At 42.4% G+C, this 22,677-nt stretch overlaps 1 protein-coding gene across 1 annotated transcript in view; it reads right to left on the minus strand.

Moving 5' to 3' along the window:
* Positions 1–22,677, minus strand: part of LOC147215271 (melanopsin-A-like) — a 35,119-nt gene that overhangs the window by 7,451 nt on the left and 4,991 nt on the right. The window contains exons 2-9 of the mRNA XM_086139948.1: positions 14,900–15,036; positions 14,593–14,726; positions 7,805–8,008; positions 5,741–5,912; positions 3,391–3,552; positions 1,557–1,664; positions 1,164–1,335; positions 871–975 (exon numbers count right to left, since the gene is read on the minus strand). Of these exons, the coding sequence (XP_085996074.1) occupies positions 871–975; positions 1,164–1,335; positions 1,557–1,664; positions 3,391–3,552; positions 5,741–5,912; positions 7,805–8,008; positions 14,593–14,726; positions 14,900–15,036 (1,194 nt within the window). The remainder of the gene's footprint in view (positions 1–870; positions 976–1,163; positions 1,336–1,556; positions 1,665–3,390; positions 3,553–5,740; positions 5,913–7,804; positions 8,009–14,592; positions 14,727–14,899; positions 15,037–22,677) is intronic.

A 22,677-nucleotide genomic window follows, 5' to 3' on the forward strand; every position in this document is an offset into this window, starting at 1 on the left:
AAATTAACCTTTTCTTAGACTTGTTTGCGTACGCCGAAAAGATTGAATGCGAATGCTTTTCTCTCCTTGTTTTTGTATACATTACGGACAGTGGTTAAATCACATTCCAGTGTCCATCAGGACCATTTCTCCCCAAAGTAGGGTTTAATCAAACCTTTGAAGATTCTTTCACAGTGCATTGAGCAGCAGTCGTGATGAGGTGTAGTCAAGCAAGAGTGTTATTTTTCCAAATGGACGTTATCGACTCGGGTCGTGTTTTCCTCTCCCGTTTCGGCATTGTGCACGGAAGGACCTCTTAAATTCTGGAGCAGGTGAGTTTCGCAAAGGTAAAATGTGCTTTTTATTTTCATGGATCCGTGTAAAGAGCGTCTACGTTCTTGCCACCACTTGACCCCAACCCTTATCTCTATTACGTAAGGTTGAAGGAGTACGGTGAAGACCCCCCACTCACAGCGGGAGATCAAGTTTCTCCTCGAAACTGATTTTAATGACGGTTGTCATGTTTGGATTTAACCGTCGTTGAAAAAATAAAAATAATGTTTTTTTTTCCCGCTCGGTTTTATATCAAATTCACGAATGTTTGGAAAAGTTCAGGGCTGCTTATCTGCAGAAATGAATACTTCATTTATAATGAAGCTCCTGTGACCCGACTGATGTTTTAAAACACTTTGCTATGTTAAGATTTCCGACGAATTAATTGCAGCTATGTTGTCAGTAGATTTGGAATTATAGCATTTCCTTACTGTCTGTTTTTTAGTTGGGAACTGACTGATGATCAGCCTCCTGCCTTCCTCCAAAACAAGCCATCCTGATTATGACTTTTAATATCAAAAACTTTGATATTCCAGTATCTTTATCGTGACCTCTCACCTTTGACCTCTGGCTGGCGTGGCGCACCTGTTTTACATCGCTGGACAGCTGACGGCTAACAGGCGTCCGAGATAAGCTGTCCTCCTCCATGTCTGAGAAGCGGGCCTGAGAAAACACAAAACCGTGCACACACACACACACACACACACACACACACACACACACAGACACACAGATAGTCGCACACGGATAAAATCACACACAAGACCGAAATCAGCAACTCAATATTCACGGCGTTTGCCAGAGGACGTGTAAGACAGAAACATACCATATTAGATATGAGCTACACTCACTGATTCGCTGTCTGATTGGGAGGAGGGGTGGGGCCTGCTGTGGCGGTTGCTCTCTGATTGGCTGGTCAGCGTTGATCGGCGAGTGGACTGAAAGCTGCTGCTGCTGAAACGATCTCTGCCGGTAATGCACAGCAAAACTCCAAGGTAGGGTATGTACCTGCTGAGTGCCGACCTACGACGGACGAGGAAATGTAAAGCAATTTAACTCCGTGTAGGTGAGGTGATAAATCAGAACGATTTGAACAGAACACCTCGAATTATGGTCCGTAAGTCATCACCCACCGCACTTTTTTTTTTTTTTAATTTTATTTACATCACAAATTTTACACACTATGCAAAAATAATACATTTCCACACTATCAGATGCTTTTAGTGGAGTAGTGTGACACCTACCTGTATTTTGGATGAGTGATAGCATATATGATGGGGTTGTGGATAGCGGATGCTTTGGCGATCACAGCGGGAACGGAGTTCATGTAGGGAGTGAGCATGTCAGCGTACCTAAGAGAGGGAAGAAGGAGGGCACGGACAGATGTTAGTAGGGGCCGGAAAACGGCCGGTTTACAGCCTGCGTGTGCTGTATGAAATTTAACTACAATGGAACACGGGGGTTCTGCAGAAGAAGAGATCAGAGTTTGAAACCAGATGGGTTTAAAAGGTGTTATCGGTTTAGCGTCCGAGGGGTGACGTGTCCCGGTGTGACCGCACGACGGACTTTCATCGTCTGACCCACATTCTGAGTGGCGTGTTGTCAAATGTCAAACATTTGCAGGACAGATTGGACAGCTTTTTTTCTTTTATTTCTTTTATTTTTTTCTATCAAATAGTGCGGCAAAGAAAGCACGAGCACCGTGTTTGGAGTCAATCACACGGAGGCGCGTGCTGGTCGAGCTTAGGTTGACCCCGTCACCTGTCAGCAGCAGCTGTAAGTCACGGCCGAGTTAAAAACCATACACGGCGGGAAATAAATGCGACGAGGGGAAATACAGCTATGCTAGAACTGGAAAAGCGATGAGAATTCTGTGAAGCGGGATCCAAATGCAAAACCCAATGTGAAGCTAAAAGTTAATTTCAACGTTTTTTTTTATTGACATTTTCTAACTGGTGATTTGAACTTCTAATTCCCGTTCCTATGTGTTTTCTGTTGCATGAGAGGGACAAGACATGGCTGACATATTTAACCGACACATACTCCGCAGCTCTTCCTGTCAATATAAATCTTAAAAAAATGGGGCAGGTTGATGGATGGCGATGGAGATCACCAGGGAGCTTGGGGTCGGTGTATTTTTTCTCATTGCCTGCCTCAAAACAATTTTGTTTTCCAGAGGATGGTGTGGTATACAAATAATGCAAAAAACAAAAAAAAACATACCCTGTTCCAGCCTGTCTTTACATCGGTGAGGGGGTTAAAACAATATTTTGCTCATGGATATATGTTTATATTTCATATCGCAAGGACTCAAATAAATAGAATGTAAATAATATGCATTTCTAATGTTAGTCTGTGAGAAGTAATGTATATCTATGGAATAATGAAGGAATAAAAATGAAAATATAGATAATATAGAAAATATAGATGATGAATAGATTAAAACATTTTAAAATAATAACTTCATTAATATAAAATTGAATTATGAACACATTGTTTGTATAATATATACCAAAATACAGTATATACAGGAATTAAGCCAAAGCCTCAGGCAGCACCTTTTTCGGTCAAGCTGAACTCGTTTTAGGATTTTTTTGTTTACTTATGTTAAAATTTGTATATATTGTCGTTTGTTTGTGTATGTATTTGATCCGGCAAGTTGAAACGACCGGGGTAAAACTCACAAAACTATATACTATTTGCCCAGAGCAACATTTTGATCAAAATTAAATTCAAAAATGGTTCTACAGCGATGCGCGGAGAGAATTTTTTCTTGGAAAGATCTATGTCGGTGGGTTACTAATAGCCACGGCTGAATAAGATCACTGAACACACACTAATAAATATTAACTATAAATAAATCCATATAGCTTGCAAGGTAAAGAGATATTTTTGGTTTTATTGGGATGTTGGCTGGTTGGGCTTGTTTGGGATGAATGTATTATCATTGGAACTTCCATCCACCTAAAGTAGATAACCGCTTCATCTGGTTTCCATTTCTTACGCCAATGTTTGGACATCACTTCGTGACTCGAAGGGAAGCGGTTGACGAAGTGCACGTGTGTTCAGCAGACCTACCCGGCGAATGCGGTGAGAGCGGCGCAGGAGTAAGGGGCCCAGGAAATTACGAAGAGCAGGATGACAATGAGTGCGATCTTGGCCATCTTCCATTCACTCTTCATCTTGTGAAACCTTTTAGCAGAATCTCTCATCCCTTCACAGTTGATCTTGGTTATGGCTCTGTCAAACACACACACACCAAACACACCCTTGTCATGTCAAAAATATTACTTGCTTTTCTCCTGTCATTAGTAATACATTTGAATATTGTTTCAATTTCTGCAATATCTTTTCAATGTCTTCTTTTTTATTCGTTATTGGCGGTACAGTGCTGCAGTTGTTAGCGCTTCCACCGCACAGCGAGAAGGTCCCTGGTTCAATCCTTTTTTCAATCTCCATGTTTTACCCGTGTCTGTGTGGGGTTTCCTCTCGGTCAGAGGTCGGGAACCTTAAACACCTAAAGAGCCATTTGGACCCGGTTTCCACGGAAATGAAAACACCGGGAGCCGCAATTACTTTTTGGCATCTAAAATAATGGTACCACCGTATTTATTGCTTTTTCTTACCTTTACACTTTGTATAAACAACTACAGTGTGTTGCTTATGAAATACACAAAGCGCTACGGAGAAAATTACATTTTATTTATGCGATGAACACATTTTGAACATTTTGAGCTTTGGGCTTTCAGAGCGTGTAGCGGAGCCTTGACCTGAATTTTAAAAATAAATTGGGAAAAAAATCACTGTGTCAGTAAACAATGAAAAATAAATATTTGCAAAATATCTTCATGAATATTTATTTTACCTGGTTTAAGGGATTTCTGCACACAGCATCTACAAATCGGGGCGGCGTTTTGGCGGGTATACCGGCTTCCGCGAGTGTGATGTTTATTTTGAGCGTCGAAAAATAATAAAAATAATTTTATTTTAATATTTCACGATCACAATAATCTTCCAATTTAGGACTAAAATTAAAAAAAGGAACTAACAAAAATAAAATACACTTCATTTAATACTTATAATATATTTTCCCAAGCCACACGGAGCTGCAGTGTAAGGATGAAAGAGATGCATGTGGGTTGGCGACCTCTGCTCCAGGTTCTCCGGTTTTCCTCCAACAGCCCAAACATGCAGAAGGGTCATTGGAGACCCTAAATTGCCCAGACTTGTGAATGACAGAATGAATGCTTGTATGTCTCAATATGACCTGCAAATGAAAGGTCGGGTCATGGTGCATATCTCTATGACGCTTAGGAGAGAGTGTATAGTTGTGTATCTCTATATCGATGGCTGGAATGCAAAACCTCCTATCTGAAAAAAATGTTTCATTTGATGATAGTATGGCCTTTGTTAAAGATATTTAAGAATATTCTATTGTTCACAGACAATATTTCTAAGTTGTAATTTAAAAACACATAGCGTGTATTTTAACCACTGACAATGCAGAGAGGTGTTTTTTTTCCTAATTTTTTCTGCTTCATTGTGTACATAGGAGTTTTGTCATGTGACATTTATGTCAAAAGAAAGGGCGGGATTATCGTGCAGATCGACCGAAAATGTGGAGCCATCCCATATATCACCATTTAATGCAAAAAGCCAAAATCAAAAAATTTGCAGATAGGAGGTTTTGTATTCCAGCCGTCACTATGATCCATGGATGAAAGAGCCAGTGGTCATTTGTCTCTATGTGACGTCTGAATGAGAGGGGGAAAATGCTTGTATGTCTCTCTATAACCATATGAATGAAAGAGTGAATGGTTGAATATCTGTATAAGATGTGCGAATAAGTGAGTAAAAAGTTGTGTGTCTCAATCTGACTTATGAATGAAAGAGTGGATTTTTGCACGTCTCTTTATGACCTGTGAATAAAAGAGTGAATGCTTGCACGTCAGTTCAACTGAGGAACTGAAGAATTAACTCGGATAAGGGGTGAAACGTCTTCAAGCGAAGAAATTCAAGTCCAGTTCCCACAACAAGAAGATTTTGACAATGAGTGATTATATGTCACCGCGTGATGCGTGAACAAGGGTGATCGGTTGCAATCATTCCAGAACAGACTTCTGCTCCCTTCTCCTCGCCAAGTGACAGCGTCAATGAGTGCAGGATAAGCGGTGTTGATAATGAATGAATGAATAATACCCTTTTGCCTCATTGTATTTGTGCATTGTCGCACTTAACGTCCTTAACACCCGCTGTGCCGGCATCGCCTGCACAGGCAGTATTAACACAGTGGAAATCAATAGTAAACTCAGACACATCATTAATCAAGTCGGCACCTTTATCAAGACACTTGGGGGAGAAAAAAAAAATCTCAGACAGCTGTATGCACGTGAGAACGCGTCTCCGAACTGCGAGGGGTTGAACCAACCTTGTTGTGTGTCGGATGGCTCTGAAGATGCAGCAGTAGCAGAATATGATGATGAAGAGGGGAATGAAGAAGACGAAGGTAAAAAGCAGCATCGTGTAAGAGCGAACAGAAGGTGTGAATGTCATGTAGTCCCAGGAACAAGACGTCATCAGACCCTCCGGAACGTAGGCACCTGTTCGCACACACACGAAAAATTCAGCGGTTGCTCCGAATAGGCTATAAAGGCTGCACATTTTGAAAGATGACATACGCTCGTAAATAAAAGTTTTTCATTCTGAAATCTGGATGTTTTTTGGCATCCAGAGACGTGGCCAACACCCAACAAATGGCAGTTGGAGCCAATTACCACCCGGGAAAAGAAAAGAAAAAAGGAAAACAAATGGACGGACCATTGACCACGGGAGGAAGCCAAATACCAGCGCATTTGTGGCCCTTTGGTCTCTGAGGCTGTCCAACTTTCTGTTTATTAGCTGTGATCAATAAATAAGTAAATATGTGCCAATAAAACAGGGTGGGGATGTCCAACCAAGACGTTTACAACCGGAGGTTGATGATTGTAAAAAATTGAAGACTGGAGTATGTCGAGTATGTGCCTTTTCCCTGAGCATAAAAGCAGACCGCCCTTCTTTTGTGTCGTCTCTATCGCCCTGCCCTCTATGGATTCATCAGAAAAAACCCGCTTGCTACGCCAGGCTAGCGACGGCGGCGATCCAGGCACAACTCGAACAACCCGAAAAAACACCAACAGCGTGACGATGGCGTCCATCCAGACAGGCTGTGGTTCGGTTAACACGAGGGATAATTAAAAACGGGGCGCGAGTGATCGGTGTGATCACATTGAGTTGCACCACAATGAAACACAGACATTAACAGGACGTTAAGAGCAAATAGTAAAGGGATAATATTGTCTCATTTTATTTATCAGAAAAATACAATAAAATAAAATAAAAAGAAAATAAAAAAAAAACAAAAGAATGATAAATATGTTATATCTATATTATTGCATGACCAGAAAAGCCAGATGGAGTTGTGGTTAAGGAAAAAGAATCATTATAGTTTCTGTTACTTCTGTCCCGCTATCGTACTTCAAATTTCGCCATGCTAATCGTTTATCTCTATAAGGCAGCGTGTAAATCAAATACATGCACATGTTATGCAGTATTCTTGTAAATATCAGCCATCCTCATGGACTTGGTCGGTACCAAATTCCAAACCCACAGGGAAACTACATTTGGAAAAAGCACAGGGTAAAAGTAATTTTTTGTACTGTATTTATGTTTGGGTTTCTCAGGTATCCTAATGCGTTGCAGTTGTTGATGAATTCTCATTTTTGTGGCTTCTTGGACTCTTTCTGATTATTTCATTCGTGACATGTCGGAATAAAACTTTGCCGTGAGCAAGTTTGGCCGGCGGACAGCGAAGAGATCCCCAGGGCTGCGTGCTGAGACCAGTACGGTTTTCCATCCACGACTACTAATCACATTAGATAGACTCATCCTTTTCAGTGAGCAGGCGATGATTTTGTCTTATTTACAGACATATTTTTCCATTTTTTGGGAATCTGCGGCAACTCCTGATTACAGAAATTAAAATTAGGAACATATGTGAGGGATCATTTGTTCCCATCTCTATTTTCAAATCCAGGTTCCAGATATTGGATTTTATCATTCTTGTTGGCCGCATTAGCGAAAACAGTACAAATGGAAATTGCGCTTCAAAAAAAAAAAGTGGCGACTTGTTAACACAAACAAAAGATGATAAAAAGAGAAGAAAAGAAAAGAAGAGCGAGACTGCAGTCTCATCAGATTTTATAATTTCATGTTCGGCCTTCTGGTCTGTCATCTCAACTAATATGAGATGTAACTGGCGAGGAGACAAAAGGCAAAGTCATATCAATTTACTACTTTCCACTGGAATTTGACAAACTGACACAAATGAAAACAGAGCGAGAGAGAGAGAGCGAGAGGCACCGAGACAAAATTTCAACAAGCTTCAATCCCGCAGAGGAATCTCAATGATCAGCAACAGCTCGGCTCCCGGCTCTCCGAGCAAAGTCGTACTCACTCCAGCCAAAGAAGGGCGGCAGGCTCCAGCCCATGGAGTAGACCCAGGCCGCGGCCACGATGCTCAGGGCTTTCCTGCGAGACATCGCCCCCAGGGAGGCCAGAGGCCGGGTGATCACCACGTAGCGGTCGACGGCGATCACCATCAGCGTCATCATGCTGCAGATACCGAACAGGGCGCCGCAAAAGGCATACAGTTCACAACCTGGGGGGAGGAGAGGTAAAAGGAGATGTCGTCAAAAGGGGTGAAATGTAAAAAGGTGGGACAAACTGCTCTGCCGCATGAACGCGATACTTTTGGTTTTTTTTTTTCCCACAAGGTAATTCATACGTTATGTTTTTTCAACGCCGGGGCTTCCGTCGCGCATCGCTCCGGTAGTAGCGCTTGGATTCAAAAGGAGAAGATGATATTTCATACGATCTCCCGCGTCACCGTGAACCCAGATGGGCAGACAAAATATATTTTAAAACTCCCTTCCAGTAGTCATAGCAGAAGGCGTAAGCACAACTTCTATGCAGCTAAAAAAATGAATGCTTTACACATCATCACGCCAGTAACCGAGAAAATAAAAATATGTGAAGTATCCGATTGGTGGCCGTCAAAGCTACGAGCTGCAAACAGTTTTACATATATCAATTTATTATTTCTAAGAAAGGGATCATTCAAATTTTGCTTGTGTTTGTTTGATTTGCTTTGCGGATGTAAAATAGTCCATTTATATTTCAATTTTTAATTTTTTTTTTAGTGTGATGCCGAAATTCGTCAATCAGTACAAGATTGAAAAACTTCTGAAAAGAAAAAGTTAATAAAACAAACAATATCGGTTATAATTTAGCTTGATGTCTCTCGGGGGGTTTATTCGGTTGAAATTATTTTGAAGCCACCAACCGGGCGAGAAGCTAATTTGGTGACGAAGCATCGTGTTACCAAAAACCGATTGGTCGATTTAATGCGAGCCGGCAGGAAAGCACACATGGCCCGGTGTGATGCAGGATATGAGTCTGCACCTCGGGGGGGAAATAGTGAGTCCCAAACAATGGATTAATTTGTCTTTTGATGCGATTCCATTGGTTGGGCCTGCCGGTGCGATCGCAAAAGAGCTTATTGCCTTAAAAGACGGCCCCGGTTCCGAATCTCCTGTCACGCTCTGCCGCGTTCAAATGCTAACATACTAAGTCAATGTTAAATGTTACATTACCATGTCGGACAAGCTGATGAGCGTGACCTTTTTCTCCGTGTCCACAGACCGTGCTTTTACCCCCCTGATGCCAAAGTACCAATACTTTTTGCTTATTTTAGCGGGGTCTCCTTTTGGGCGATACAAATTCAGAGGTGACAGCCAAGGATGATTTTGAAACTCGTTCGTAAAGCAGCGCCCATGCTTAAATTTTCATTTCACTGTTAATGATAATCATATTTTCTGTGCCTGCAACGGGGCGGGGTTTGCATTTCATTGTTGTAATAAACAGTTCAATCGAATCAAGTGGTTGAAAGATGAATAGAATGGAAGATCAGGACGTAAAAAACAAAACCCGGTTGACGAGTACGGGAGCGAGAAAAACAAAAGATGTGGGACAAGAGGAGCGAGAAAAAATGAGATGCGGAATGAGAGAGGACGGCTCAGGATGAGGGATGAGCTTGTGCGCCAGGTGAAAAGGACTTTGCAGCGAAATAAAAGATTGATGAATGGGGATGAAGGCGGGGATATACAACCTGCCGACACTTTGAATATTTACCACATGTTAAACACAGTCGTAAACCTCTTACAGCTGCACGCCACGCGCGGTTTCATTTACTAACAAGAAAATGTGACAAGACTCCAAACGTGCCCATCTTTGCTCCGATCAAGAGCTGATCTCCATAGACACCCTCATTCTGCTAAATGCATCTATAATGTAGGAAGAATTCTCATGCACAAATTGAAGTGCACTTGTGGATATAGGCATACACTGACACACAATTACACTGAAAAATGCAAACGCACTCAGTCACCACTTTATTAGCCGCCGTCCCTTCGGGCGGTGAGCGTCGGCCTATTATTACCACTGACCTGTCACACATCATGTAATCACACATAAGCACCCGGACAAAATCTGAAGTGTGTGTTGCTCCGGGCTGGGAGTAAAGTCAAACAAATGCCATGTAGGAATTATTCTTTTTTGATTTTTTTTTTTTTTTTGTATGTCTGTCTGTTCTCATGATTGTCTGTGTGTTTATCAGTTCTTGTTACGTTACCAAGGCTAATGAAATGCAGATTGTCCCTCAGAGGAATGTTGTACAACTCAAGTTTACACTTGGTATATTCTGAAATTAGAAATCTCTGAAAAATATATGGATCTAGTGTGAAATAGAACAGAGTTTCATGTGATGGTGTGTGATTTTTGGTGACTCTGTCGACAACTAGCGGCAAGTGAAATGCCATAGCTGAGGCTTGTGATCTTCAAATTTGGTACTCTTCATTGTGTTTCAATTTTCTTTTTATCATTCATTAAGCCATTCATTTATTCACTGTCAATAAATCTTATCCTATATCCAGGGTAGCATGGCTGCTGTCATAAGGTGAAAAGTTGGGTTCCCCTCGGACCGGTCGCCAGTCAATAGACTAGCCGCATACAGAGACGACCATTCACTCTCATATTGACACGTAATATAAGACGTATAATCAGGAATGTCAAACTCATTTTGGTCCAGGAGCCACATTCGGCCAAATTTTATGTCAAGGGGGCCAGACCAGTAAAATCATTACCTAGAAGTAACAGTAAGTCTAAATTATTCCTTTGTTTTAGTGTAAAGGAGGTAAACAGGTAAATTCTAAAAATCTTTATATATAATGAACTGTTCCTCTAGAAAAATACATGACGAATTAAAAAATTTAAAAAGAATTGATGAAATTACACCCTAAAAATATTGTTGAGTTAAAAGAGAAAATCTTGTCATGGTGGGAAAAATTTGCCACTAGAATTTATTAGAAAATTGATTGGTAGCATGTATGAGAGCATGTACAAGGCTAATGGTGGCTATTCTGGTTATTAAATCTTTATATTTTGCCCGTTTTTTTTTTTTTGCTATTGTTTTTGTGTTTTTTATAGAAATAAGAAAAGAAAAGGTCGTTTCTACAATGTCACTAGAGGTTTTTTCATCAAAAAGTCATTTCGTTTTCAAATTTTGAAGCAAAAAAAATACCTTTCAAAGTTACTTTTTCATTTTTTCCTTGTCCATTTTTTTTTTAAACCCACTGTATAAACCCCCCGGTACATGTGAGAAAAAACAAGCGGCCCGCACTAACACAAAGATTTGATTTCATGCAGGGGACCACAAAATATTGTTCCGTGAGTGTGAGATCCCTGCGTAAAATCATTCACTGTGTCATCCACACTTCATATAGACACATAAAACCATTCACATGTGATACAGAAAAAAACATTCACCCTCTCATCCACAAGTTGTATTGAGATATACAAACTTTCACTCTCAAAAAAAAGAAATACCTATAAAAAAAAATTAAATGGGGGCGTTCCATGATTCGCAGCTCCTCCTAGCCTGCGGAAATATTTCTGAGCAAGACACCAAACCCCTAACTGCTCCCCTGGCTGCCAACTGGGTTTTTTTTCCCCCCCCGCAAAGAAAGTGTCATAATATTAAAATTCAGTTAATTAAAAATCACACCTGATATAGAAGCATACACCCTCATTCACACCTCATATAGAAACATATGAACATTCATTCGCATTCACGCTTCATAAAAAATTTTTGGACCCAAAAAATCCCGTATCAAAAAGATGGTTCACCTTTTTCAGAGGGACGCGTCCTCCCGGCGGACGTAACGCTATGCTAACTAAACTTATCTCATCATGAACCACCTTGGTGATATTGCATATCTGCAGCAACGGTTGTTTTGCTGTTTACTAAGATCCCCTAAGCAGATCCCAGATATGCCGCTTGTTCAAACGACCTTCAATGACAATGTCATGTTTGTATGTTTAAGGTCGGCTTTGGCTTAGGCATAAAAATTGCTCGTCTAAGGATGGAAAAAAATAATGAATTCGGATTTAAGTTGTGCAACATGTTGTAAACAAATAGGATTTGAAAATGGCGGCTTAGTAATAACAAAGTTGTAGTTGAGGTCGCCGGAGCCGAATACCGCTTTCATCCGTGTTGCTTTGGTGGCGTAGCAATGGCAGCCAGACGTCATGTAGAAAAAGATTCACAAGATAACACAGGAACCTTGGCTTAGGAATTTGATTGGTTCTTCGACGTCATTTGCAAAAAACAAATCAATGATTCCCATTGGAATCAATGTACATCCCATTGATTCGTTCCCCAGCCCCGAATGGGTTCACTTGTGGCAAAAATACAGAAAGAATTGAAGATAAACTAAATTAGTCTCCCTCCCCACTCTCCCACTCCCATTCCCACCAGCCCTAAAAACACTGGACTCTAACAACACATTGCACTATTGTGCACTTTGCGCGATCGCTATATTTGCATGGTTACAGTAAAATCTGTCATGCTGCTATTTTATTACCGTAATTTCGGGACGACTGAGCACATGTAATTTACAAGCCGCACCGGCTAAATTAAACAAATAAATATATGTGTTTATATATAGGCCGCACTTGTCTATAGGCCGCAGGTATCAACCTTGTAACATGAGATATTTACACAGAAACCTTTTTTTTTTTTAACTTTTAATTAAATACATACCGGTAACATCCACAAGTTATTACCGTAAATGTTTTTTCCGAACAAAGCCTGTAACACGGCTGATGAAAAAGATTGATAATAAGTAACACCAGAAAAATTACATCCATCCAACCATTTTCCATCCCGGCTTTGTCCTACTCCAGCTGATCGCTGTCTTCGTCTTCTTCATGTGCACTAAGACCATTACAGTGTCGGACTTGAACAGCCTCAAAATTTCACAGTAGTTTCATCGGTCCGATGTGATGAGGCTAAATGTTTTGACGGCATGAAGCTCGTTAGCCCCAAAAAATCCATAAATTAGCCGCATCACTGTTTAAGCCACATTGTAGTGGGAAATAAAAGTAGAGGAATTACGGTATATACTGATTTTTTATGCCTTTAAATCCACTTTTTTTCCCGCCTGCTATCGTCATGCTGCTATTGTATCCCTTCACTTACTGACTAGTTTTTACACTGAACTGCTATTCTCTGCCTTCAAATTAAATATATTTATACGTTTCAGTTTTTATGCTGTCAAATCCCCGTCATCATTTCACCTCAGAACCGGTAGATTGCTTAATGTCCACTGTGCACTTTACAGTTGATGTGCATTTCATCTTTATTATTATTTTGTTAATGTCATGTCACTGTGGGAAAATGAGAAATGTCATCTCAATTCTTCCGTATGTCTAGTAGAGAAATGGACCATGAAGTTGACTTTTACTTTGACTTTGGTTATTGCTGTGTTTCCTTCGCTAAATCAGCAAAAGTGAAGCCTTCTCGCATACCCTCGCTAATGCTAACGCTAACGCTATCTCCAGCAAGCTGTCTTTCATTAAAACAAACCGACAATAATTTTTCTTCTTCTCTCAAAACTTGAGGCCTTTGCGTCGTTAAAGTAGTCGCCCCTTTAGCCACATCAGCCGTCTTTAGCACATCGTTGTTCTTTAGGATTCTACAAATGGTTGACTTAGCAATGCTGTAACGCACCTACTATCACATTTAGCTATAATTTCCTTTTTCAAATACAACTGTAATCCTTAACTTCTTCTGAACACCACCATCACTAGCACTTTAAACCTCTTTGGGAGTCATAAAGAGGACTTTTTTACAAAAAAAAAAAAAAAAGACAAAAATGCATTATAACGGTAGAGGACAACGATGAACAATGTAAACAATGCAGACTTGCACTACAACTCCACAACGCAGAAAGCCCGACACTTAGTGTGTTCGTGCACCGAGGCTTGTTCGCGGCTCGATTACAAATTTGATCGAAAACTCTGTCGGTAGGCCGATTTTGTTCGTGATTAGGCGAGTTCGTAAGCCGAGGTGCTACTCTATTTATAATTTGCCTAATGAGGCGCTAAAGGGTGTTGAAAGTTTATCACCTTTTCAGGTATCTAAATTGCGCAGGGCCTGAGCTTCTTTTTTCAAATAGAAGCGTTTTAAAGAAAAGCTCAGTTGACCTTTGACTTATTATTCCCATCAAACGCCTTTATCCTTGAGCCCCCCTCTTACCTGTAGCTTTCTCTGCCGCTTGCTGTAAATGTGAAGAATAGGCAAAAAAAAAAAAAAGACTCACTCTAAGCTGATGAGAATTGGTAGAAATATAGAAAAAAAAAAAAAAAAAGGTCTCAGTTCATTCACCGACATTGAGTTCTAGATCTGACAGCGATTGGCTGTCTTCATGAAGGTCAGAACAACTCCTGGAGGAAAACACAATGCTCTATCAACGTTTGATCAGCGGAGTGTGGAGTCTATTTAACCGCATCTCTATCTGCGCTCCCAGTAGGATACACACCGCTGTACGATATACACTGTAGTATACACACCGCCTCAGAGGCAATCATGTAAACCTCACTCCTGGCGAGCGTTCCTGTTTCCCCCTCTGTGATCGATGAAACCGGTGTGTTTCTCTCCGCGGTGTACATTTATGCAAAACAGAGCCAGCCAGGTCGCTATTCGCGTGTCTGAAGTAATCCGTGTGAGGTGAGAAAGTAATACACGTCGCGTTGAAGTGTGCTTTTTTTGGCCAAACGCAAATAGAACGGCGCTACTTGGCCAATGCCAAAATGAAGGGATGTTAAAAGTTTAAAAAGAAATACCTTTCTTTCCAAAGATCCACCGTTTGTGCATGCTGGTGATGAAGAAAATGGGTGTCTGGGTGAGACACATGAAGAAATCTGTGACTGCCAGATTAATAATAAAAATGTTGGACGGCGTCCGCAGGCTTCGGCTCCTGCACACACACACACACACACACACACACACACACACAAGCACACACACAATATTTGAATTTTTTTATTCTTATCACATGTATACATTTGTGCTCAAGTTGTGTCCAGCGTGCTTACAAAAGTGTGCGCTTATTGAAATGCATCATGCTGAGGTGCAAAAAAAAAACCATACCTGCAGAAAGCGTATATAACTAAGAAATTTCCCAGGATGCCGGTGATCCCCACGGCAAGGATGACGACACCGATGGTGTAGTGAGCGTGGTCCGGGACGTCCACTGTTGGAAACGGGTGGCTGGGAGCCAGGGAACCCTAGAAACCAGAGGGAACGTGTTAATCTTAAAACGATGATAAGTTATGATATGTGCCCCGAACAGAAATAATGGCTATATAAGGGAAATATATTCCCTGACGTTATGGTCGTAGCCTGGTTTCCCAAGTACGCACTCACTGTTGTACATATGGAAAAGATAAAAAAAGGAAAAGACATTGTAGAGAAGTGGATATATTTTTTTAGACTAATAAAAGAACAATTAATATGTCGGTGCTTGTTTGTGTTTGAGAGTTCTATCATTTCCATTATATTCAATTTTTGGGCGGATGCAAGTAGCAAATCCCTCATATGGCACCAAACTTCACCGAGTACAATCCCAGTCATTAAAGATGTAATCGATTTTAAGAAAGTATGCACTTTATTTTAAGCAAAGTGATTTTGAAATTGATGTTACACTTTTGAAGCTTCTCCAGAAGTCATTGTGGAAAATAGAAGCAAGGAAATCTTTCTGCGTGGGGTTTGCTTGTTCTCCCCGTCGTCTGCACGGGTTCCCTCGGGGTTCTACATTTTTTGCAAATATGCATCGGAGCCATTGGAGACCCTAAAATTCATAGATGTGTGAATGAGAGGGTGAATATTTGTGTGCATATTTATATGTATACAACTATATTATATTATAGTTATTATATTATTATTATTATAGTATTATATTTTAGGTATAGTCTCCTGGATACTTAACTCATCATTATTTCATTTTTACTACCCACATCTCCCATTTTATTTCATTTTTTTTTCACATTTTGAGATGTTTTGCTTTCTTGTTTATATAGCACCTAGTCTTGTTCATCTGTATCTTCTATTTGTATATTGTCCTCTATTATTAAAATGTGCACACTTTTCTACTCTGCAATGATGTTGTGGGATCAATAAAGTCTATCTTATCTGATCGTATGTCTCTATATGAATGGGTGAATGAGAGACTGGATCTTTTCTGTCTTCCGCGGCAGGAAAATTACTTATTTGATAGTCCAACTTCTGCAGAGGCAAATACTGAAAAAATAGCAAAGCGGGTGGATCTGAATACCTGTTTTCTTTTTGAATGTTTTTTTTTAATTTATCGTACTATTACTTTCGATGACATTGTGAGAACAGGGACGCTCAAGTTGAATCAAAAAAAGGAAGGGTATGTGTTAAATCTACATCTTCGTCTTACATAACCGAGTTCACACAGTCGTGGAGAGAAATCCGAAGCTGGAGCAGAATTCGGGGAAAAAAAAGGGGGTTCCGAGACCCCAAAATATTTTAACAACTCCATCCTCGGGAGCTGCTCAACCCCCCCGCCTCCGAAAATTACCTCACTGTTTTCGTGGAATCGTGCTGACAGACAGCCAGGCATGTGGCCGAATAGCTGCGGGTTAAAGTACAGCCTCGCTGTTTGTGATGTTTACAGCCTTAACTGTTGCATCAAGTGCTGAACTGAGAACCCAGCTCGCACACACACACACACACACACACACACACACACTTTCTTGAAATACCGTCATGCAGAGGTTTAAAATGCAAGACATCACACATTTTTACCAAAGGGATGAACAGTATCTTGACCCTAACCTTAATTTACATTTTACCCCTCAACTTAAGGCATTTTGCTGAAATAAGCCCCATTTGGACAACTGGTTCCAACACACACGTACACACACAAGTATGAATGCACAAGTGTACACATAGACACATACACACACAAACACACACACACACACACACACACACACACACACACACACACTTACTCCCTCACACTCTCACACAGGTGTTTAGCAGTCCAGGATTTATGGGTAAGTGTGGCATCGATCAACACATTTTGTCCGCAGCAATGAACACATGTATGCGGGCACACACACACACACACACACAACACAACTATTTTTTATGCACAGGTGTTGTATCAATCTACACATTTTGTCCACACGGATGAACACACATGCACGCGCATTCAGTTTACACAACTATGCACAATCACAATGGATGGAAACATGTACCCTTAACATGGAAACATGTATCATCTTAAAGGAACCCTTTAGCCGTTAACAACACAAACACACACACACACAAACACACACAAACACACACATGGACACACACGGACACACACATACATACAGTTTGAACAACTTTGCATGAGCACAATGAGCAAATCAAACCCTTATCATAACTAGACCCATAATTCACACTTTACCCCTTAATTTAAGGGTCTTTGCTGCATTAGGACCCATTTGGACAACTGGATCCAACACGGTTAGTGTGGTTAGTTAACAAGAACGACACACACGGGCACACACACACGCATGCATGCACACATGCATGCACGCACACACTAACTCCCTCACTCTGTCACACAGGTGGTTAGCAGTCCAGGATTTATGGGCAGAGGAAATTAGATTCAATCACCGTGGGCACGTCAGAGAGAACTGCTCATAAAGACCCGGGATGCAGAATTTACTAGCAGCTGTCGTGTCATGAAAGAGAATAGGATAATCATTTGGAGGAATAACTACAGTTTTCGACTCCTCCTGGCTGACAGCAGTGTAAGTCATTGTACATTTATTTTGCAGCGCAAAGCTTTCTTGGCCCGAATTGCCTCCTTATGGACTGAATTAATGGATTTTATAAGACGCCGACAAACATTGCGTATTAGTTGCGGTTGCATCAACCAATCCTGGCTGAGGGGAGGAGGTATATCTACATCCTTTACATAAGTAAAAGACAGGAATACTGCAAGATCCGTCGTGTGGAAATCTGGCCATAAAAACTCTTCTTTCCAAAAATAGTTAAAATCCCATGGTGGATAAACTGCAAAAAAATCTAAAAAGAAAAAAGAGAATAAAATATCGAAATTGATATTTTTTTCAGTAAATAACCCATGGCTAAGTCTCCCTCTCTTTCAGCTGAAGAGTTTTATTTTTATTTTTTTGTTTGTAATATCAAGTCACATCTGCACATCTTTTTTTCTTTCCCAATAGTAATGCTATTGTAATAATGTAAAGGCCGGAAAATGTATAAATGAGTATAAATAAGGTCGCGTCCATCTTCCCAAGATGTGTTTACTAACCGATAAACCTCTTCCTTCCTCTTCCTGAGCAGATGAACTCAGAAACACACCACTCCGGAATACTTCCACTAAGCCAAATCTTTCTTAGTATTCACCAGAACACACACACACACACACACACACACCCTTCCAATAATCCCGGAAGCCGCATTTAAGCGCGCACATGCCTGTTTGCCTGCATCGGCCTGCTGACACACATGTGTTCGAGTGTTTGACATCTGTCTCAGCAGTCCCAGTTTTTTTTTTTTTTTTCCTGCAGAGTCACAAGCCTTCGGCGTGTGAGCCCCCGAGAGCGAAAAGGTCACGGGGACGCGACGGGGGCGTGCAGATGTTGCGTTTGAGCGTCGGGAACGTAAAAAAAAAAAAAAATCAATCCCACCCTTCCCTCCCCTCTGTTAGCTTTGATTCTCCCCCCAGCCTGCCACTCTCCACGCTGCAGCTTCCTCTGCTTCCCCGCCAACCCCCCTTCCTGTCTGCCTAAATCACCCCTCTTCTTCCGTCTCCCAGGTTGTTCCCCAGCTTGAGTGGCCAGATTAATTCAGATCACACCGCAAGCGAGGAAGGACGGGGAAGGAATCGCACAGCGAGCAAGGACGGCGTGGCGCAGGCGGTCCCGATAGCGGCGCGGGGGTTTTTCCGCGGATGAAACCGTCTGTCTCCGTGAGATGTTTTCTTCGTCCTCGCCCGTACGTCCGCGTAACCGCACACCGAGGTGACGACGTTTCATTTTTATTTATTTTATTTCTTGTCAGTGAAGAGCAAGTAATATAAATGTAAATGGCGCGGCAGCCGTCTAATGCGCGGCAATTTGGGAGAGGCAAATGTAAATATGTTGCGAGGGAGCGAGGACACGGGGCAGAGGCGCCGAGACGAACGGGGAGGGAATGAAGCATCCGATGTAGGATTGCTGTCAGATGTGCAAGTGTTAGAACTCCGTACACACGCATGCACAAACACACACAGCACCAGTTTTGTTTGTGCGACATTCACTATGTACATTTTATGGGAGACACGTTCACATCCCATATCAAAGTTCCTCTGTGAGAAGGCGATGTTGATTTTTATTCACAACTTGCACGTTGGAGCGGATCCAACCAATCAGAAGGCGGGAGATTTGATGTGCCTCCAAATGTGCATCTCACTTTTAATGAATTAACCTTTTTTTCTGGGGCAATAGTTGAAAGTTTTTTTTTTGTTTTTTTTTGAGACCAACTCCAAAAAAAAAAAAAAAATCAAAGAAATCATAACAATTGAACTAGCGAGAAGATTTTTTGCCAGCATAGCTCATTAGCATATTTTGCCTATTCCAAAAGCAGGGGAAAAGTGAAGGGGGAAGCAGATAATCAATTTTCAATTTTTCAAGAATTGTTTCTATAAACGCTTCCATTTTTAATCATTTAAAAAATAAATGCAAAGACATTTTCTTGCTAAGAAAAATGGGCAAGAATGAAAAAAAATTGTCGACTACATGAAGTGCTAAATAAAGCTGAGAGGTTAACTCTTTCCTCTATAATAATAATAATAATAATAATAATAATAATAATACAAATGATAATAATGTGTGTGAGTCTTTGGACACTCAGGTAGGATTAATAAAAAATCCGCAGAAAAATTGTTACCTGATGGACAAACACTTTGCGTCTGTGGCTCAGATGGTAGAGTCTCCAATCGGAAGGTTGGCGGTTCGATTTCTGGATCCTCCTGTCTGACATGTTCATATTTGATGTATTGGAATATATATATATATCGATTTTGTAAGCTTCCGTTCCCTCCGTCCAAATTTAGAGCATGCATACATACATGATGAAATATGAGTCTTAGGTCCACACTGAGCTCATTCATATACATATAGATTATGAAATACGATAATCGTTTGAAAGAATGTGGTAGTGTGTCTGGCAAATCAATAGCAGTGCCGGATGACTGACGGCAAATGAATTCTGCGGTTTGGATTTCCGTTCATTACTTTTCAATCTGCTGACGGTTTGTGCGGATTGGAGAGTTTTAATGTCGGATTGGCTTCCCTTTTATTTCCGTTCTTTCTCTCTCGCTCCTGCTGAATGCTAATGCGAGCCATCAAACAAGCCCCGCCTCCCCTGTGATGGCCCATATCAGAGCCAGCGTTGGTGGAGCACTATTGATAAGCGCAACTCTCGACTCTTATCTGCCACATGTCATGAGCGACAACCAATCAATAAGTTCATTCATTCATTTATTTATTATCATACCGCTTATCGTGGGGATACTGGAGCCTATCTTCTTCTTTATTCTTCAGATGTCGTTGGGGGGCCAGAGGTGGAGCTCACACTGGACCGGTGGCCAATCGATCGCGGGTCCATTTATGATGACATACAACTATTCACCCTCTACTGTGATTCACAAGTCAAATAGAGACATAGCATTCGTTCTCTCATTCATGTCATGTAGAGACGTGCCATTCACTCCTCGAATAGAGACATACAACCTTTCATTGTAATTCAAATTCATTCTCAGTTCGTATCGTAACGGTTCACTGAAGGCGTCGGCAACAAGGCTTTCCTACCAAATGTTGTCGCTTTATTCTCCACACTTCCTTGGTGCACTCGTACTCGACGCCGTGCTTCATAACACTCTCTCTGGCCATTCTCGAAACTTCCCGCTCCTCACCCACATCCATGCCTTCCTCCGCCTCTCTCCCCCGATCATCGCACCGCATCCTATATGACAAACCTGCCGTCCAGTGATCAGCGAAGGGCAAGTGACAGGTCAACAGGGTCGCTACACTACCCCCCCCCCCGCCACCACAAAAATCCTCACCCCTGAGGGACATACAGAGCTGCAGTCCCCCCCAGCATGTCAGTAAGCACTACTTAAGGCGTACAAAACTAACATGAATGACAACCCGAAGCAGAATGTTTTTTTTTCTTTTTCTAGGAGAGTCCGGGTAGACTCTGGTAGTAGACGATCTGCCGGTCCAATAAGACCGGGGCGCGTTCTTGCCCTCTCTGGGACCAACGTCTCATTCCTAACTGTTTCCCCAATGAAGGGGGCTCACAGAGTCTCTGAGCCAAGCTGAAGCTCTTCTACGCCCCTGAGAACGAACTGTCTGAGGACACGGGGAGTGGGTAACTATCTGTCCTCTAGCCAGCAGGGGAGCAAGGGAAGAGGGAGAGGGAGCAATGGGTGGGGAAGGGGGGGTAAAAACTGGGAAAGGTCTTCTGTTGTCCCCTGAAACCCTGAGGAGGGAGCCAGTCTATGCCACCACTCTTCTTCTGCCAGGCATCAGCACCATGTACACCACTTCCACTAGCTGCTCTAGGACTCTATAAGACCAGACCAAATGGCTGTCCAGCTTCGGGTACCGTCCCTTCTTACACCAAGGACTGTACACCCAGACCAACGCTACTGCCTGAAAGTGTCTCCCCTGCACCCTCACATCATAGTTCCACTTTTGCCTCACACCAGCAAAATGGTGTGCCGTGTCCGGGCGGTCCTGAAGCTTCCTGGCTTACTCAGGACCCGCGGGCGCATCCGCAGAATCTGGAAAATGCTGGAGCAGTGCATGAGACCGCCCCGGGGGCAACTTGCAGGCTGTGCAAGTTGGGGTCTGGGGATGGGTTGATGAGTGATGGACTCCTTGGCATTCGTCATATAACAGACCAGGGGATGTGTCCGGAAGAACCCTGGGGAGCAATGTGACCGCTGGACGTTCCTGAAAGCTCACTGTCCCTTTTCCGGAGATCCAGCTGGCAGCCTGCAGCCTTCAAAAAGTTCAGACCCACGATGCATGGGTCCTGTACTGCAGCTACCCTAGGCGGGTGATGTATCGTTCTTCCCCCCGCTTTCACAGACAGCGGACCCCTGCCCTTCAACAGAGCCGGCTCATCTGTGACTGTGCGTGAACACAACCTGATGGCTTCAAGCAACATCCCCTCCGGTATCACTGTATCCACCAGTGCTGAACAAGGGACTCCCTCCATGCTGACCCTGGGCGTGTCCTACTTGTCGGCTGTAGCGTCACAGCCTTAAACAGCTTCGCTACCTGATTAACCCACGCTGGCATCTCTCCCTCCACAGGGCTCGCAACTGTAGCCCTTACGGGAGGAGGATTCTCCTCTTGACTGCTTGTGTCAACCCCATCCAGGACAATCTCCCTCTCCACAGCCATCTCCAAGGCTGCCTCCAGGGTCTGGGGGGCAGGAGCTGCACCTGGACACGCAGCTCTGCGAGGCAAAGAGCTCTAACAAACTGCTCGCAGCTCAGCTCCCCCTGTAAATCTGACAGCATGCGGACATAGGCTCCCCGCGTCAGGCTCTCTATGTCGCCAGCCAAAACCCGCATTGGTTCGCCAGTGGTTGCACACACTGGCCAAAACACCTTTGTAGGGCCCCCGACAACTTCCCATACTCCTGCCTCTCATGAGGGTCTAACAGCATGAAGCACGACAGCCCATCGTCCATGAGACATAACGCCAGTCGCAGCACTTTCCTCTGTATCGACCACCCCTGTGTGTCGGCTAAGAGTTCAAAAAGCTTCCCAATCTGACGAACTTGGGACCTTCACGGCCCGAGACAACGGCCGGATGCGGCGT

Source organism: Fistularia commersonii, chromosome 32 (genome assembly GCF_037954325.1).
Source record: "Fistularia commersonii isolate RoL2024-O1a breed Wild chromosome 32, RoL_Fcom_v1.0, whole genome shotgun sequence".
NCBI classification, from domain to species: Eukaryota; Metazoa; Chordata; class Actinopteri; order Syngnathiformes; family Fistulariidae; genus Fistularia; species Fistularia commersonii.